This window comes from Papaver somniferum, chromosome 5, assembly GCF_003573695.1.
Source record: "Papaver somniferum cultivar HN1 chromosome 5, ASM357369v1, whole genome shotgun sequence".
NCBI classification, from domain to species: Eukaryota; Viridiplantae; Streptophyta; class Magnoliopsida; order Ranunculales; family Papaveraceae; genus Papaver; species Papaver somniferum.
The window spans coordinates 114,044,962-114,065,014 of NC_039362.1; the positions used below are offsets into that span (position 1 = coordinate 114,044,962).

Below are 20,053 nucleotides of genomic sequence, written 5' to 3' on the forward strand. Positions count from 1 at the left end.
ACAAACGTGTCGGTGAAACAGTACTATATAAAAGGGTCTTTTAGTAATCTAATATTTCGGGATTTCTTAAATATATTTGGGAGGGGTAAAATTATTTTGTAAAAGTCTGTTCGGCAGAATTCCAGTCAAAAGTCTCAACAAGCTGAAGTTTCAGTCCCAATTGCCACACAAGTCTCCAAATGGAATCAAGCAGTCATAATTGAAACTTCAAAGGAAGTTTTCTCTTGGAACATTATTGATCAAGAGATTGCTAGGAGGTTCAAAATGGATTTGGATTTTGATATATTTCCTTTTGAATCCAGGAAGGCTTTTTTTTTCTCATCACATCAAGATCGTGATACAATGATTCAAACAGGGTTGTGGAATTTTAATGATATGACAATCAGACTTCTTCCTTGGTGGAATGCCTCTAACTCTATCACCCTTACTGAAATCGACAATGAAGGATCATGGGTTCACATTCAGGGTGTTCCTTTTAACTTATGGGGTTCATCTTTTTACAATGAACTCAGTCAAAAGTTTGGTGGTCTTATTGAAGTTCATCATTCAACTTCAAACTGGGAGGATGCTTCAGCAATTCGATTGAAGGTTCGTATCTATGATGGTATTATTTCTTCCTTTCTATATTATTATGGCGGTTATTCATTTCCAATCAAGATATCACCTTTGAAGATAATCAATGGAAAAGTAGATCACACATACCAGAAAATTAGGGTTCAGAAGTTGGAGATAGTTTCAGTGGATCCGAATAATTCTCAGTCAATGAAAGAAGTCTCAATCAATGTAGATTGGCCGAGAATTCCTCAACCAGTTTTAAGACCGCATGATTTAAGGAGACAGAATATGTTCAGAAGATTCGCCGGTAACGAAAAAGGAAATATCTTAACACCAACTGTAGTTTCAAATTCAAATTTGAATTTGAATTCTGCCTCCAATCAACGGTCTTCTATTTCATATTCGGAGTCGGGTTCGGTGACAAAGCTTTCGGGGCAAAAAACAGAAACGGAACTGAATTCGGGTTCTAGTTCAAATTCATTCAACTGATAAGGCTATTGTTATCTTAAATTTTGAACAACCTTTACCAATGGCTATTTTACCAAATTTTCAAAGTGAAGCAGATGTTGACGATTATTTGGAGACGAAAGTATCTATTCCATATCTGCAATGATCGACTCTTTTGGAACGTCCACAACTGATTTAACATCTTCTTCATCGGCATCTCCTACTCAAATTGGCAATTTCGATTTCTTTGGGAACACCTCGGAAAAATGGAGTTCATTAAAACACAAGGTATCTCCGAACTTAAAAGATGAATTTGAAAATGTTTTAATTCAAATGGCTACTCTTTGGCCGAAGTTAGACATCCATTTGAAAGGTTCAAAGGATGAAGTTAATGATGCTATGGTGGAGACATTTAAAATTCATCTTCAAAAAATTTTAATTTTGAAAATCGAAAATCTGCTTAATTGTTATAAGTGGTTATTTTCTTTTGGTTAGTTCAGTTATCCATGGATTTAAAAATTTTTTACTGGAATATTCGAGGTCTCAATGATATTAGCAGAAGAGATGTTGTTAAAAAGAAAATTAGGGATTGGAAACCCAATATCATTATGCTGCAGGAGACAAAAATTCAGCAATGCAATGATTTATTGGTTTGGCTATGTTGGAGTAATAAATCAGTTAAATGGCTTTATTCACCATCTCAAGGAAACTCAGGAGGTATCTTATGTTTTTGGGACTCATCAAAAATTCAAGTTTTGGATTCTTTAATTGGGCCTTACTCTATCACTTTATTGTGTAAAAATGTTGGTGATTCTTTTGAATGGATGTGTACTGGTCTATATGCTCCCTGTGCTTCAAATACTGAAGATTTAAAACTTTTTTGGAGGGAGGTAGAAGAAGTAAGATGTTTTTGGAGATATCCTTAGGTTATAGGAGGAGATTTCAATGAGATCAGATTCATTCATGAAAGAACTTCAGGTGGAGATGTAACTCCTGGTATGACCAAATTCAACAGATTTATCTCAAGGCATCAACTTATTGATCTTCCTTTGATTGGTGCCACTTACACTTGGACCAATAACCAAACTCAAAGTATCAAAAGTAGAATTGACAGAATTCTTGTGTCTCCTGATTGGGAATGTTGTTACCCTAAAGTGATTCAACAGGCTCTTTCAAGGCCTTGTTCTGATCATAATCCAATTGCATTTATTTCACAGGGGCTGAAGCATGGACCACCACCTTTTAGATGTGAGTATTTCTGGTTTTCTCATACAAACTTCTTTAATTTTGTCAAAGATATGTGACTTTCTTTTTCTGTTTCAGGAAGTGCTGGTTACATTTTTTGCAAAAAACTTCAAATGCTTAAAATAAAGCTCAAGGAGTGGAGTAAGTTGGAGTATGGAGCAGTTGATAGCAGACTTGAAGAATTGGAGGATATTTTCATGGCTCTTGATGCTGCTGAGGATGCTAATAATGGCCTTTCTGATTTGCCATGGGAGGAAAAAACCAATGCTAGACAGGAATATTGCAAGTTAACTTCCATTAATGCTGAAAAATTGAGGAGCAGAGCAAGAGTGAATCACATTAAGGATTATGAAAACAACACCAAGTACTTCCACGGACTGATCAATGACAGAAGAAGAAGGATTTTTATTGGTTCCATAAAGGTAAATGGTACTATGACTAATGATGAAGCGGAGATAAAAGATGGCATAGTTTCTTACTTTCAAAACATTTTTCAAACTCAAAGTCCAAGAAATATTTCAATTGATGGTATGAATTTCAATAAAATTTCAGAAGAGATGAATGCAGTCCTGCAAAAAGATTTTGATGAAGATGAATGTTTGGCAGCAATAAAGCTTTTGGGTCAAATTAAAGCTCCAGGACCAGATGGGTTTCCTACCAAGTTCTATCTTATTTGTTGGAGTATCATAAAAGAAGATTTTCTCAAAGTCATAACTGAATTACAGAATAAAGGTTTTATAGATTGGAGACTGAAAAATACCTTTATTGCTTTGATTCCAAAAAAAAGATTCAATTGAAGAGATCAAAGACTTGAAGCCTATAAGTTTAATTCATGGTGTGTATAAGATTATATCTAAGATTATTGCTGAGAGATTCAAGCTTGTCCTTCCTCATATTATTTCTCAACAACAGTCTGCTTTTGTAAAGAAAAGACAAATCCTGGATGGAGTTCTGATTGCTAATGAATTGATTGATTCAAGATTGAGAAGTGGCAAGCCAGGTATTCTTTATAAAATTGATTTTTAAAAAGCTTTTGATCATGTTAATTGGGACTTCATTGATGAAATTTTTCATCTAATGGGCTTTGGTGAAAAATGGAGAAGATGGATAAGATGTTGTGTAGAGTTTGTGAAGTTTTCAGTTCTCATTAATGGCAGTGCAACTGGGTTTTTCACAAGTAAGAAAGGTATCATACAGGGTGATCTCATCTCACCATTTCTGTTTTTATTGGTTGGAGAAGCTTTAACTTTCATGGTCAAGAAAGCTCAAGATCAAGGTCTCATTTCAGGCTTTCAAGTGAAACCAAATGGTATGCTCATTAGTCACTTACAGTTTGCAGATGAGACATTAATCTTTCTTGATGCATATGTGGAACAGGTTAAAAGTCTTAGACTCATTCTTCTTTCTTTTTAAATGCTCATTGGATTGAAAATAAACTTTGCAAAAAAGTCAGATATATGGAGTAGGTTATGAAGGAGACTTATCAGGCTTTTCTTCCATTTTGGATTGCTATAGTGGTTCTCTTCCCACTAATTATCTTGGACTTCCTTTGGGTGACAGATGTGGTGGTATTGCTAAATGGGATAAAGTCATAGAAAAATTTATTCAAAAGCTTGCTGGTTGGAAAAAACCTCTCTTATCTAGAGCTGGAAAAATTACTCTTATAAATAGTGTGTTGGCAAGCTTGCCAATTTATTACATGTCTTTGTTTGATATGCCTGCTTCTGTTTTGAAGAAGATTGAAAAAATTATGAAAGATTTTCTATGGAATGACAACAAAGGCAAGAAAAAACTTCATTTAGTGAAATGGAATGCTTTAGCAAGAAGAAAGAAAGTTGGTGATTTGGGCATTAAGAACTTGAAACAAGTCAATCATGCTTTACTTACTAAATGGTCCTGGAGATATGTAGTTGAGGATACATCTTTATGGAGAGCTTTAATAGAAGAAAAATATGAATCTGGAGATGTCAGCTGGGCTTCAAAAATCCCTACATGTACTTATGGCAAATCTGTGTGGAGAGCTATCATGAAGTATCACCCTACTTTTCTGAAATTTATTCAGTTCAAGGTAAACAATGGTAATCTTTGCAGATTTTGGGAAGATAATTGGTTATTTCAGCATTCTCTTAAATCTTGTTATCCAAATCTTTATGCCGTTTCTAGAGCTAAAAAATTCTCAGTGGCTAGAATGGGAAATATTGTTGATAATACAGTCATATGGAATCTTCATATTCCTAGAAGACTAAATGTTGTTGCTAGAACTGAGTTTTCTCTTCTCTCCGCTGATTTGAATGGTTTCAGCTTCAATATGTCTGCTCCTGATGAACTGCAATGGTCTCTTACAAAATCAAAGCAGTTTTCTGTTAGTTCTGTCTATGACAACCTAAATGATAATGATGATACTTTGCTTACCGGCCCAATTTTCAATCTGATTTGGAAGCTTAAATGTCCACCTAAAATTGGTTTCTTCTTATGGCTGTTGGCTTACAACAGACTTCCAACTAAAGATCTTTTAAGAAGAAGAGGGATGTTAGTATGACAAGGATGCTTATTCTGTGACGAAGAAGAAACTGCTGCTCATCTTTTACTTCACTGCACCTTTGCAAGACAGGTTTTGAATGATTTCTTTCGTCATTTAAATTGGTTCTTCTCTATGCCAGCTGACATGACCACTATGATGCAAGCTTGGGGTCTAAATCAAAGTAGCAAAGAAAGCACCGCTGTTTGGTACTTAATTCCTGCAGCTATAATGTGGTGTTTGTGGAAAGAAAGAAATGCTAGAGCTTTTAATGACAAAAGTAGCAATGCAAGAGCTGTTATCAGCAAAGCAGTTTATTGCTTGTTTACTTGGTCTTTAGCTACAAAAGAGTTTGAGTTTGTGGATGCAAATACTGTTATGAGAAACTGGTCTGCTATTTACTTTGCTCACTAAGATTGGTAGTATGTTACCACCTTTTCTTGCTTTCTTGTGTTTTTGTATCTAAGGGTGGTATAACTCTTTTATACCCTCTTCTTTTTTGATCAATCTATTCTTTTCTTTACCGATCAAAAAAAAATTATTTTGTAAAAGGGTATATTTGTAGGATGTCAAAATTAAGGGTATATAATTAAGTGGTAATTGAATATTTGTCCCTACTTTTGATGGCCTATACAAATATCTTTATCACACAATAAATATGTCTCTCTTCATCCCTAACCCATCAGGGGTCCAATAAGGTTTTTATTTCTTCCAAATTTGCCCTCCTATATATTTTTTTTATCTATCCCTACTTACTTACTTCTTCTTCTTCTTCTTCTTCTTCATTTAGCAGCGAACCCTCCATTGTTCCACCACTATCGGCAGCATCTCCATCGTCACCACCACCACCATCTCCATCTCCGTCACCACCAGCAGCGAACCCTCCATTGCTCCACCACCACCATCACCATAACTACCACGACCATCTCCTTAATCACGATCTACATCTCCATCTTTCCAGATCGAAAATTACTTTCTCCTTCTCTTCTTAGAACAGCCATCGCCACCATCACCACCATCTCCGTTGTTTTTCCTGCTTTTTTCGCCGCTGTTACAATTGAAATATCGATTGTGAGAAAGATTTTCGATTTAGAGATATTTCAATCGAAATATCGATTGAAATTTATTTTAGGTTTCATTTTAGGTTTCAGAGATTTTTCAAAATTGATTTTGTGTTAATTTCAGTTGGGAAGAACACAGATGATTGTGGATCTAAGATGATTCATGAAGGAGATGTCGCTGTTGTGTGTCAATTCAGCTTGATTTCATGACCTTGTGCTGAAGTTGAGAATGAAGCGGAAATGGTGATTTAGTGAAATTAGGATTTGATTTTGTGATTTTGAAGAAATTGAAGCTAGGGTTTGAGCTCATGGTGGTTCAGATGGTTTGAATTGGTGTTGAAGCTTCAGAGCAGACAATGGTGGTGCTTCTATGGATTATAGATGGTGTTTGATGGTTTTGTTGGTGGATCTGAAACTGCATCTGGTGGAAAAATGGGTATGTGTTTTAGCATATATGAATTGCTGCTAATGTATGCCAGAATGGATTGGAGATAAATAGATGTATGTTAGGGTGTAGTTGAGCAGAGGATGATGTTGGTGGCTACTGCGATGAAGGAGATGAAACTGTTGTTGTTTATGAAGCTACAGGTGATGATCAATTTTTGTTTGTTTATATGTTTTTATGGGATCAACTCCTGTTGTTGACCCAATTTTTTATTGGATCAACTATGGTTGTTGATCCATCTATGGGATCAACTCTTGTTGTTGACCCAATTTTTATTGGATCAACTATGGTTGTTGATCCATCTATATGGATCAACTCCTGTTGTTGACCTAATTTTTTATGGGATCAACTACTGTTGTTGATCCTTTGAACTCCTATTGTTGACGATATTTCCTTGGATAAGTATAATCATGCTTGTAGTTTAAATCATGTAAATTTCTCCCGATGTTGAACTTGTGGTGCAATGGTAGCATGACTGACTTCATGTCAGATGATGCGTGTTCGACTCACGCCAAGTTCACTCCATTTTATATGGATCAACTTTCATTGTTGATCCAATTTTAGTGGATCAACAACCATTGTTGATCCACTAAATTGGATCAACTTCTACTGTTGATCCTTTTTTTTTGGATCAACTATCGTTGTTGATCCCCTAAACTAGATGAACTTATACTGTTGGTTCTATTTTAATTTGGATCAACTACTGTTGTTGATACAAAAATATCTGAACCAGTGGCGGCGACGGTGACGGTGGCGGTGGTGGCGGCGGTGACGAACTAGTAGTGGTGGCGGCAACAGACTAGTGGTGGTGGTGTAATGGTGGTGGTGTAATGTTGGTGCTTAAGGAGTGGTGGTGAAATGTTAGTGGTGGTGGCGGTTGGTAGGTGGTGGTTGTTGAATGGTGGTGGTGGAATGGTAGTTGAATGTTGACGGTGGTGGTGCTACTGGTGGTGGTGAAGTGGTGGAGGAAAAATTTGTTCCATTTTGAAATAAAGAAATATATTATATGGGTGAGGGTATTAATATAATGTAATATTAAATGGATAAGGTTATAAAAAAGTAGGGACATATTTATTGTTGAATAAGAATATATTTATAGGGTGTCAAAAGTAGAGACATATAATTAATATACTCTATAATTAATGTACCGTTTCAGATTTCACCGAAATCCCATGATGACACAGCGGCATAATCAAACAACAGGAGGGGTTCTTTGGTATTGAGTCGCACCCCTAGTTAGTAAGTTCACGAATGATTCGCGAATCATTCGCGAATTTTTCCGTATCACGAATTTTACCGTCTTATTCGCGTACGTTTGCAACTCCGAACCCAAGTCGCGTATTATGTGGCATTCCCGGATTATTCGCGAACCGTTCACGAATTTTACGTATTCCGAATGATACGTCCGCTTAATTCGCCATAAATTCTTTAGCTTTTACTTTTCAAAGACTCCACTTTTTGGGCTTTACTGCCTTCCGAGCATACACGACCGAATATTAGACGTGTTGTAATTTTTATGAAACAAAAACGACTGAAGAGATTTGAAGGTGAAGGTGAGAGAGATCTCAAACTCACTAACCAAGCATCTAAACCACCATACGATGTCCTCTTGGATAACTAATGTTGTATATATTATTAATATCATCATATTAAGTTTATTTTTTCTTTAAATAACTCACACATATGCATAAAAATTGGTCTATGACCTTATAAATACAAATTATTTGTTATATATAGATACCGAATTTTCAGAACCGAACTCACATTTATAAATCGAATTATACACGTACGTATGCCGTTCCGAATTACTGACGAATCACGTCCCGTTGACCGAATTTTGGACCGAATCTGGATTTTACAAAACCGTATAATACTCGTACGTTTGCCGTTCCGTACCTTTGCCGAATCCCGAATTGCTAACTAGGGTCGCACCTGAATAGTATAAAAAACACGGAGGGGCAAAGGGGTAAAATCCTGTCGGTCCGTTGTCGGCCTTTTCTTTATTATAGTAAGATGTGTGTAAAATATTGTACAAGTCCTAAGGTTCGCATGTGTGTTTTCCGCTCCAAATCAATCAGTATCGGGCTGTATATCGGTCACTATAGGTCGATAAGACACTGATACGGCAGCATGTATATATAGGTCGATAAGGCACTGATACGGCAGCGTGTATCAGTGGATACAAATACGTCACAGCCCAGCCGATATGGCAACCCACAGTCAGTTGCCTGATATCAAGATTTTGAAACAGTTCTTGACTTGCCGATTCACGGGATCAGGCAACTGATAAAAAAAAAAGAAAACCCTGCAAACTTTCAATGAGTTCTTGCAAATACACCGCAGGAGATATTTATGAGTGACATGAAGATCGGAAAAAGTATGATGATGGTTCCTTCATCAAAATCGATCAGGGAACACATCAAAAGTATGATTAATGAATATCTAACTTTTATTACCACTAGCAAAGATGCACACGCGATGCGCATGCCGTTCTGTTTTTGCGTCGGGTCTGCCCTACATCAAAACATATAAAAACAGAAAAACATAACGGCAGGAAGGTGCGAAAATGGTACTACTTAGAACAAAATGATATTTCACTTGTTCTTCACATAATTTCGCTTTATTCACTTATTCCAGACTGATAAACATTGAAATCAAATTTTTATTCAATTATTTATCAACAACAAATATCCATTTACACATATATATTGCCTTCCTTATGCATTTTATTTACATGATACAGCCGGAGACAGGTGCGATGCAGGAACAACTCAAAAAAGAAGAGAGGCAATTTAACTGTCTTCACTTATTTCAAACTGAAAAGGCAATCACACTACTCATTCTACCCAAAGGCTTCCGCAGCACAGAGATCGGATTGTTGAGTGCCATCCATTCTGGTATCAATTAACTGCCAAAGTTGAGGTTGCTTGATTTTAGGGCTCCGACGAAGATTCTCAATTGCTAAATTCTTTAAAGCATGACAATGAAATGTATGGTGACAAATGCTAAAATAATAAAATGATACTGTGCAAATGATAAGAATCGTAGCATGAGAATTGTCCATTCAATTTGACTCATCAACTGTAATACGTCTTTTTCTATATATTTTGCAATGTTTATTCAGTCTCTAATTCATTTGAGCTCTAGACTTTCTTTGACCAAATATTAACATCAGAAACTAAATTTAGATAAATAGCATGCACGAATTCACACACAAAAAAAAAGATAAATAGCATGCATGCACAAAACAAATCCATACCCAAGTTGTAAGTTTGTCCGAATACAATCACGAAGTTGGGAACCAAAACACCAATACACTCACCTTTTATTAACCGAATACAATTCTGATCCAATAGTTTGTCTTCTGTTTTGCAGGCATTATTGAAGATAATCTATGACCCATTTAGTGTCTTTAATATACTCATACTAATGTCGTCAACAAACTTGCCTGAAACCAAATCTGTATGAGTATTGCACATGTATCTTATTGCATGCGTATGTTTGGTTTGCATTCTTTTACATTACTGAATGCCAACTGATTTATTAACCATCCCTTCCTGGTGCCTATCTCTGCTCCCCTTTCCAAACTATGAAAAGCATCAACTAAGCTGGATATCACCTATCATCTTATTAACATGGTATAAAGTGGTTGGATGCAGAGTAAACACATCAAATTCAAATAAATGGGGAAGCACGCAGAAAGAGTCAGCATTTCAACAATACTATGAAGTAGTCAAATAAGAATGACTTGTAACCCTCACCTGAATTCCTCAACCCTGTATAAATTTCATTAACTTCTCTTGCTACAATACAACAAAGAACAACCCAATGTCAATTGTTATACAAACACATGACTTCTTTAAGAACCAACGCAAAAACTGAGCATTATTTCTATGGGGCATTTCAACGAACATTTATGGAAGACAATTAAACATTTAACCCCTATCTAAAAATTAGTGGACTCATACTCAAAATCATCTCTTCGACTGATAACCAAAATCTAGATTTAAAGAAATAATGATTATAGGAATCAGTAAGTACAAAGAATAAATAAAATTTGTAACTTTAAAATCAAACATCAAAATACCTCAATTCTATTTGATGTCGTTTCCGTTTGAACTAAACATCAACACAACGTAAAATAGGTAAATTTCCCCTTCTGATATTAAGAGAAAAGAAATTCGATTTCCCCTTCTGAAATTAAGACAAAATATATTAGGGAAATTCGTTTTATTGTGATATCAACCTGTTGTTATATCTTTCGATTCTCGTTGTGAAAGTAGATTGGGGAAATTTTGTGATAGAAGTAAGTGTGATGAGAAGATCAGATAGGTATTCGATTACCTCATATTTTCTATGTCATTTGAGGGCGGAGGAAGAGAGGAGAAAATAGATAGGACGAAAAAAGACGTAGCTATCGAAAGCTGAAAGAAACAGAGAAAAAAATACGGAAGGACTAGGACTACTTAGTCATTTCCTGTCATTTCCTGTCGATCCCTTGAAAAGACCCCTTTCTTTATTATAGTACTTCCTCCGTTACTAATTAATAGGCTGATTTTGTTTTTAGAGAAAATTAATCAACATAATAATTTCTTCCGCTCTTGAAAAGAAAGTTCATTCTTTAAGCAACCAGACTTAAATGGAGTGTCTAGAGAAATGATAGCTGCTTATTACAAATAGAGGTTCAGAGGACCTTGAGTATTTCATCTGCACCACTAACAGTGAATGCTCCACCTTCTTCGATGTTTGCAACTTTGACTTTCAGATCATCAACTAACAAGGAAAATCTGCGAGAACGAATTCCAAGCCCCTTTTCACCAAGGTCAAGTTCGAGACCTAGAGCGTGGGTGTAGGCTGCTGATCGATCTGCTAGGAACTTAATGTGCTTGTTCTCAGTGTAAGTCTTTGCCCATGCCTTCTGTTGGAATATTTTCAACGCCGCTAACCAAAGGGGGGTCCTGGGGGGCATCGCCTGTTCGAAAATTTGGCCGATAAAAGCCTGTTCGAAAATTTCGAATCCAAAAGACACCATTGATGTCTGTTGATGAAGGAACCTGACGTTTCGTGAATAGAAACCTGTTGGCGAATAAAAACCTATTCCCAACAGGTGCAAAACCCTTTATAAATAGCTTCTCCCAGTTTCGTTTAACATATAAGAAAAATCAATCTGTTTTCTCTATTTCAAAAAAGCATCATCAGAAATCAGAAATCTCTTTGTGTGTTCTTGATTGAATCAAGGGGTACAAACCTTGAATTCAGTTTTCGTTGCAGGGCTTTCATTGTATCCTGAAGGCAATATTTCGCATACCTGTTGTAATCGCCAATTGTTATTGGGAGGGTAGAAATATTTGTCTAAAAGAAATTTATACAAGCCTTGAAAGTTTTGGAGTGCAACACTTTCTTCTCTGTGTCATTCATCCTTTGTGAAACCCATTTTTTCCAACAGTTTTTAGACAAATATTTCTGGCAATGGAGGGTGAATCTTCGAATTCGAATGCTACTGCTCAATCTCTGCAAGTGATGAACCAAACCTTTACTCGATTGGAACGTTTTGATGGTGAAGGTTTTACCCGTTGGCAAGAGACTGTGAAGTTTTTCCTGATCACCATCAAGTTGTGGTACATACTTGAAGATGGATTGGAGGAAATTCCTGCTGCAACTGACAATGACACTGAGGAATTGAAGGCTAGACGAAAGCAGCGTCAGGAAGATGATTTCATGTGTCGTGGTCATATTTTGAATGCTCTGGACAAACATGTGTACAATGCACATCGGAGTATTGGGACTGCAAAGGGATTGTGGACTGCGCTTGACAACAAATACAAGATTTCTGAAGCAAGCAACAAGAAATTCCTGATTTGCAATTTCATGGATTTTAAGATGGTTGACAGTAAGTCAATCATTGCCCAGGTCAGTGAACTTTTACTCATAGTTAATCATCTTAAGGATGCTGGAATTGATCTTGTTTCTGCGTTTGTTGTTGGGGTTATTATTTCTCGTCTCCCCCCTTCTTGGAATGGTTATAAGAAGAAACTTAAGCATGCTGAGACTGACTATGATTTAGAGGCCTTACAACGTCATCTTCGCATAGAAGAGGACTCTCGTAAGCGAGAACTTAAGGATAGTCCACATTCTGAAAACCATTCTAAGGTGAATAGCGTAGAAGAATCTAAAACACCGAATTCCTTGAAACCTAAGAATGATACTCAGTTTAAGAAGCATCCCAACAAGAAGAGTAAGAAGAAGGGCGCTGTCGGCCCTTGCTACTTCTGTGACAAACCCGGCCATTTTGCTCGTGACTGTCGTCTCAAAAAGAAACAACAGCAGAACCAGAAAAAGGAGGCAAATATGGTCGATGACAAACTTGTGATCGTGGTGCAAGCCGCCAATGCTGTTGCTGAAACTGGGGGTGGATGGTGGTACGACAATGGTGCAACCATCCATATCTGTAAGGATAGAAATCTTTACAAGACATACGAACCGGTTAGTGGAGAAGGAAACGATGTTGTCTCCGCAAACGGTCAACGCAGCAAAGTTATTGGGAAAGGCACTGTTGAACTCTCGTTTACTTCGGGAAAGACTGTGACTCTTACTAATGTTTTACATGTCCCTGACATCGTGAAGAACCTTGTTTCCGGCGACCTTGTTATGAAGGCTGGATTCAAGACGACCTATGAGTCTAATAAGTTTGTGTTGTCCAAAAATGGTGTGTTTGTTGGACAAGGATATGCTTGTAATGGGATGATTAAGCTTAATTTAATAAATAATGGTTCTGCTTATATTGTTGACTCTGTTAATTTATGGCATGGTAGATTAGGGCATGTGAATTATGGTTCTCTTAGAAACATGAATCGATTAGGCTTGATTTCTGATTGCAATTTTGATCATGCTTCTAAATGTGAAATATGTGTGCAAGCAAAGATAACTAGAATTTCCCATAAGTCTGTAGTACGAAATTCTTCCTTACTTGAATTAGTACATAGTGATGTGGGTGATTTGCATGGTTCTGCCACTCGTGGTGGAAATAAGTATTATGTCACTTTTATAGAAGATAGTACTAGATATGCTTATACATATTTAATGAAATCTAAGGATGAAGTCTTTGATAAATTTAGGATTTATAAAGCAGAAGTAGAGACACAATTAGAGCACAAAATTAAGATTTTACGTTCTGATCGTGGTGGTGAATACTTTCCTACTGAATTTAATTCCTTTTGTCAAGAGCATGGTTTAGTTCATCAACGTACTGCACCTTACACACCTCAACAAAATGGTATGGCTGAAAGGAAAAATAGAACTTTGATTGATATGGTTAATTGCATGCTTATAAGTTCTGGTTTGCCTAATTCTTTGTGGGGTGAAGCTATGTTGTCTGCATGTTATATTTTGAATAGAATTCCTTTGAAAAAGAAGAGTGTTTCTCCTTATGAGTTGTGGTTTAAGAGGAAACCAAACTTGAGAAGACTTAAAGTCTGGGGTTGTTTAGCATATGTTCGAAAGCCTGATCCCAAAAGACCAAAGTTGGGAAACAGGGCTTATAAATGTGCTTTTGTGGGATACTCTCTTAATAGTATCACCTACAGATTTATAAACCTTGACACTTTTGAGATTATAGAATCTGTAGATGTGGAATTCTTTGAGAACTTAAATAGGAACAGTTCTCAAATGCAACCCATGGAGAATCCATTGTTACCTGATCTAGAACCTATGGAGATTGATAACAATGATGAAAATCCCTCTCCTACTCATGACAATGATATTTCAGTGCCTACTGAAGATATCGAACCTAGAAGGAGTAAGAGAGGATTGAGAAAAAGCCTGATCCAAACTTTATTTATTACCTTGTAGAGGCAAATAAGAATAGAATTCTTAGTGTTAACCAGTATGTTATGCATACTGATGATGACCCTAAAACTTATGCTGAAGCCATGAGTTCTAGAGATGCAAATTTCTGGAAAGAAGCCATCAATGATGAAAAGCATTCGCTTTTGACTAACGGGACTTGGGTATTAGTAAATTTACCTCCTGGTGCTAAAGCAATAGGAAGTAAATGGATATTCAAGAGAAAGTTGAGAGCTGATGGTGAAGTTGATAAGTTTAAGGCAAGGCTAGTTGCCAAGGGTTATAAACAAAGACATGGTATTGATTACTTTGATACATATGCTCCTGTTGCCCGCATCTCATCCATTCGTTGCTTGATTGCACTTGCTTCTATTCATAAGTTGGTTGTGCATCAAATGGATGTCAAAACTGCTTTTCTAAATGGGGATTTAGAAGAAGAGATATATATGGAACAACCTGAAGGTTTCATATTACCAGGCCAAGAGAAGAAAGTTTGCAAGTTAGTGAAATCTCTCTATGGTTTGAAGCAAGCCCCTATGCAATGGCATGAGAAGTTTGATAAAGTAGTTTTGTCATATGGTTTGTGGTGAATGATGCGGACAAATGTATCTATAGTAAGCATGATAGTTCTGGTTGTGTGATTCTCTGTTTGTATGTTGATGATATGTTAATCTTTGGGTCTGACATATCTGTTGTGGAAGAAACAAAGAAGTTTCTTAGTTCTAACTTTGATATGAAGGATTTAGGAGAGGCTGATGTAATCTTGGGAATTAAGATCCTAAGAAAGGGAGATGAGTTGGTTTTAACTCAATCTCATTATATTGAGAAATTTCTCAAGAAATATGGTCACTTTGATGACAATCCAGCACCTACTCCTTTAGACCATACTATCAAGTTAATGAAGAACACCGGCCGTACTCATGCTCAACTTGAGTATTCTAGTGTTATTGGGAGTCTTATGTACGCTATGCATTGCACAAGACCGGACATAGCCCAAGCCGTGGGAATATTATGTCGTTTCTCAAGTAATCCAGGATATGAACACTGGAAAGCAGTTTCAAGAGTTATGGCTTACTTGAAAGGAACAATAAATTTTGGTTTGCATTACCAAGGCTATCCCGCTGCACTAGAGGGGTACAGCGATGCTAACTGGAACAATGTAGAATCAAATTCCAAGTCAACTTCTGGATGGATTTTTACATTAGGGGGTGCTGCTGTGTCTTGGAGTTCCAAGAAGCAGACTTGTATTTCTGATTCAACAATGTTGTCAGAATTGATAGCTTTAACTGATGCATGTAAGGAGGCAGATTGGCTTAGAAACCTACTTATGGAAATTCCTTTTTGGAAGAAGCCAACTCCGGCGGTCTTGATTAATTGTGATAATCAAGCTACAATCTATAATGTCTCTAATAAGACTTATAATGGAAAGTCTAGACATGCAAGTCTTAGACACTACATGGTTAGGCAACTACTCAAGAGGGGAGTAGTTACGGTTAACTTTATTGAATCAAAGAGGAATTTGGCAGACCCATTTACGAAAAGTCTACCAAGTTCAGTGGTTTCAATAAAAAGGAAAGAAATGGGACTAAGGTCTGTGAAGGAAGTTTGATCTCCCATAGCAGAAACCCAACCTATGTTTTGAAAAGGATAAACAAGGTTCAATGTGGTACCAACAAGTTATGGATGTGGATTATGGAGCACTAATATAAAAACTTCCCATTTCTTATTAGTGCTGGTTTCTGCAAGAAAATAGGATGGATGTAAATCCTTAATGAGTCTATGATTAGTAAAAGGTGTATCGCAGAAACACCTTCGAGACTTACCTATATGAGTATGGAAATAAGGCCGTTTCCTAAGAGAAGAAGACCGTTCTCTAAAGAAGACTCATGAACAAGGATATAAGCACATGGCCATTAACGTGCTTGGCTACAGAACACATGATTTTATGAAATCAATATGTGTGGAGACTCCGGTTTTATCATAAGGGGTACTTGGTTCAAGACTGGTTTCACCATAGAACCTCGATAAGGCTTTGAGTTTCTTACACTAAGTGAAGGTTCAAATCCAAAAAATACCTATCATTTATGTGTTGATTTCAACGATGATGCTTAGTCTCAATTGTGCTTGAACTACGTTGGCTTGATCCCACTCGGGTACGTAGGCAGTCACTTCGGTGATGCAGTCACTCTGATTTAAAAAAAAATTTTAACTTTGTTTTATGGTTTTTGAAAATAGGGGGAGAATGTTGGAATATTTTCAACGCCGCTAACCAAAGGGGGGTCCTGGGGGGCATCGCCCCCCGGAAGAATTTTTTGAACTGAAGGTTTTATTTGGCCGATAAAAGCCTGTTCGAAAATTTCGAATCCAAAAGACACCATTGATGTCTGTTGATGAAGGAACCTGACGTTTCGTGAATAGAAACCTGTTGGCGAATAAAAACCTATTCCCAACAGGTGCAAAACCCTTTATAAATAGCTTCTCCCAGTTTCGTTTAACATATAAGAAAAATCAATCTGTTTTCTCTATTTCAAAAAAGCATCATCAGAAATCAGAAATCTCTTTGTGTGTTCTTGATTGAATCAAGGGGTACAAACCTTGAATTCAGTTTTCGTTGCAGGGCTTTCATTGTATCCTGAAGGCAATATTTCGCATACCTGTTGTAATCGCCAATTGTTATTGGGAGGGTAGAAATATTTGTCTAAAAGAAATTTATACAAGCCTTGAAAGTTTTGGAGTGCAACACTTTCTTCTCTGTGTCATTCATCCTTTGTGAAACCCATTTTTTTCCAACACCTTCATCACGAATGGGTCGTTGACTGCAACAACCATACAAAATTATGACAATAAAGGCCAGATGAGCATACCCATTCAAATATATAATATCAGAAACTTAAAAATAAGGCGAAAGATAAAAATATCAAAAATAGTAAAACGGAAGAAAAATTGAGAAACATTACCACTAACAAGCAAAATTTCAGCAACACCCTTCGACTTTAATTCTTCAGCGTTGGTAATGAAACTTGGTACAGGCTGCATGCTGCAACCAAGTATACAAGTATTAAACGAAAAGGAAGAGAAAAAGGTAAAATTTCCATACTACCTTAGATCCTTAGCACCTTAATCTTGTTCCAAATGAAAAATCAATAAATGTAACGCATAAACACACTAAACAAGTAACAATAAATGGGTGTTTCTGCCTTTCACTTAAAGATAAACTGAAACCGCGTTCAAGGGCACCCTTTACTAATAGGGGATAAGGATAAGCAACACATTCTAATATCTACTTTTCAAGCACAGAACCATACTATTAATGCTTTATCTAATATGTGCTTTCTATGTTAATGCTTTCTATGTGATCCTTACCTAATATTTGCTGAGATTGCATTAATCAATGATCCGCAGGTAAGTTCTTTGACGTCACATCATACCCTATCAACGTCAGAGACGTTAGTCAAGTGTTCGAGGCACCATCATGGGCAAAGAAGCTAGCATTCACAAGAATTCAAGTAAACGGGAAGACAAGTGGGTCATAAGGAACAAATGTGGATCTATGTTTCTTATAATGTTTTGGGGATATGCAAATATGTACGAAGGGATAAAAGTAACTTGGGCGACAGTTTAGAACTTTAGATGATAGTCTATAACTACTCCAGGAACATACACTCCTGACACCTGTTCTAAGTAAACTTTAGTACTCATGCTAATGTATACACCGCTACTACTTTATGCTGTCAAAGGCGAGCCTAGGTGTGCCATTCACTGCTAGAGCGCCTTGCACCAGGCTCAATTCCTCAGGGTGATGCGAGTTTTATGGTGAGAGAGAGAGAGAGAGATCAAGAAAGTAAATCAAAGCTTAATCAAACAGACATTAAAGCGAATTCATACAAGGATGTTTAACAATTGCGTTGGGGAAATACACAAGAGAAAAAACCATAGCTTAATTAGAAAATATCACAAGATATTACTACATCTCATCTTCAAGCCCTAGATCAAGGCGTCAGTCTCCAATGGACGAATGCTAAGAGGTTAGTAATTGAAACCAACTACAGTAATTAATTTGAAAATCAAACTGAACTGTACCTTCTAACTGCTATCAATCCTTTGATGACCATAAAATGCACATGCATCAAAATTACTCTAAGATTTTACCCTAACCTGAAAATAAAATTCAAATCAAGGGATAAAAGAAACATAGGATTTATACCTGCAAGTAGGGGTAAAAGCACCGGGGACACCAAAGATGATAACCTTTTTACCGGAAGCAAGTGAGTGAACTGAAAGTTGCTGGAGTTGATCCTCAGAGTCGAATTGACCTAAAGTTCCGTTAGGAATAACATCGCCAACTTTGATTGGGACCATTGATTTGATTCAAGAAAGAACAAGGACGGAGGATTTAAACAAAGAGACGAAGAAGAAGAAGATTCTTAATAAAAGGGTTTAGACAAAAATCACACAATGTTTCTTGGTCCATATATATAAAGAGACTGAACAGCTCCAGTGGGGGTAATTTAGGAAAGGCAGCAATTATTATTTTCTCTCTCCTGTTTTGTGTGAGATTCCTCGTTTGTCCATATTTTCGAATGCTCGTTAGTGCATTTGGGTGCTCGTTCGTGCATCATTGTTGAGTACACTTGCACCATTTTATTGGGGCTTACTCGGTGATAGTCCAGATGCACGATTGTTGAGTAATTATTACTAATTCATGAGATTCAGCGGAGAATGATTCATGAAACAGAGCAATAATTATGAATTGTGCATTTATTACCATTCCATGGAGTCAGCTGGGGATTCATGGAACGGAGTAATGAGATATAATAGATTATTTTCTAGGAATTCAATGACGAATGTCAAGGTAGAATTAATCTATTGTAGAATCGAGATATGAGATAGTTGAAACATCATACTCGCTCTGAAAGGTGCATAGTCAGGGAAAAACGTGTAGCGTTGTTAACGTCCTGAAGGCGTTTAGCCCCCTCAACAAAAAATTATGTAGGAGAGTCGTCTGAATCTCTACACAGTCTCTCTACATAGTCAGGGAACAGTGAGTGTTGCCGACGTCCTAAAGGCGTTAAGCCCTCTCAACAAACAATTATGTAGAAGGATCGCCCAATCGTTCTTCTATGTAGACGTGGGTCTCTCTATGTAGTCAGGGAACATCGAGTACCGCCGACGTCCTGAAGGCGTTGAGCCCTCTCAACAAACAATTATGTAGGAGGACCGCCCAATCATGTTATTCTACATAGAGGTCATGATGAAATGTGCAGCATCGAACGCTCAGCTAGTGGGAGGCCTTTCGAGAATCATATTCATCATGGATCTGAGAGGAACTCGATCAGATATCGTGAAACGGTTCACGGATCGTAAAATATGAATCATCACATGCGTTCCTGAAACATGCAATATCATGATTTTATGATTTTGACCTTTGTCGAAAATCCACCATCAACATTAAGTCCCCTGCTTAGTGAGGGACAATCATGTTCCGAAGTAAGCACTAGATGGTGATTTTCCAGTCGACGAGATAAGTAGTTGAACTCGGTCGTACAAAGGTATTTTCAGAATCCTCGATTTGCTCCAATGGTGTCATGTACGAGCAAATGCTCAGGTAAGGACCCTGATAGTATGATAGAGCCTCATCCCTTGGGGCACGGAGAGATGAGGCACTGCTTATTTGGTCAGTCAAAAGTCCAATTTTGGTCGGCTTAGTGTTTACGGGCCCGAGCCCAAAATAGGAAATCCATATTTTATTAGGTTTTGGAAATAAAATTGATATAAAAGGGAAGAAGCCCTAATTTTTTTAAAAACATTTTTGATTGACCGACCACCCTCCCCTTCATCTCTTTACGCCTGAACTGAGGAGGAGCTTTTCTGCCGGATTTCAGTCGCCGCCGACCGTCATCGACCACTGTCCGACCAAGTTCTGACCGGAGCCGACCAGGT

The 20,053-nt window shown here is 37.1% G+C and overlaps 1 protein-coding gene across 8 annotated transcripts; it reads right to left on the reverse strand.

The window, feature by feature from the left end:
- Positions 1-8,913: 8,913 nt before the first annotated feature.
- On the reverse strand, positions 8,914-18,541 carry LOC113282460 (peroxiredoxin-2-like). Of its 8 annotated transcripts, none has more exons than XM_026531464.1 (7): positions 18,318-18,541; positions 17,071-17,150; positions 16,907-16,929; positions 10,616-11,186; positions 10,359-10,465; positions 9,594-10,074; positions 8,914-9,179 (listed from the first exon to the last, which is right to left on the reverse strand). In XM_026531464.1, exons 1-4 carry the CDS (start codon positions 18,470-18,472, stop codon positions 10,956-10,958), a joined length of 489 nt encoding a protein of 162 aa, XP_026387249.1. In that variant the 5' UTR covers positions 18,473-18,541; the 3' UTR covers positions 8,914-9,179; positions 9,594-10,074; positions 10,359-10,465; positions 10,616-10,955. The 8 variants fall into 8 exon arrangements, with proteins under 8 accessions (XP_026387249.1, XP_026387253.1, XP_026387250.1 ...); XM_026531468.1 differs by having other exon boundaries at positions 9,594-9,719; positions 10,033-10,074; positions 10,359-11,186; XM_026531465.1 differs by having other exon boundaries at positions 9,594-9,879; positions 10,033-10,074; positions 10,359-11,186.
- Positions 18,542-20,053: the final 1,512 nt, after the last annotated feature.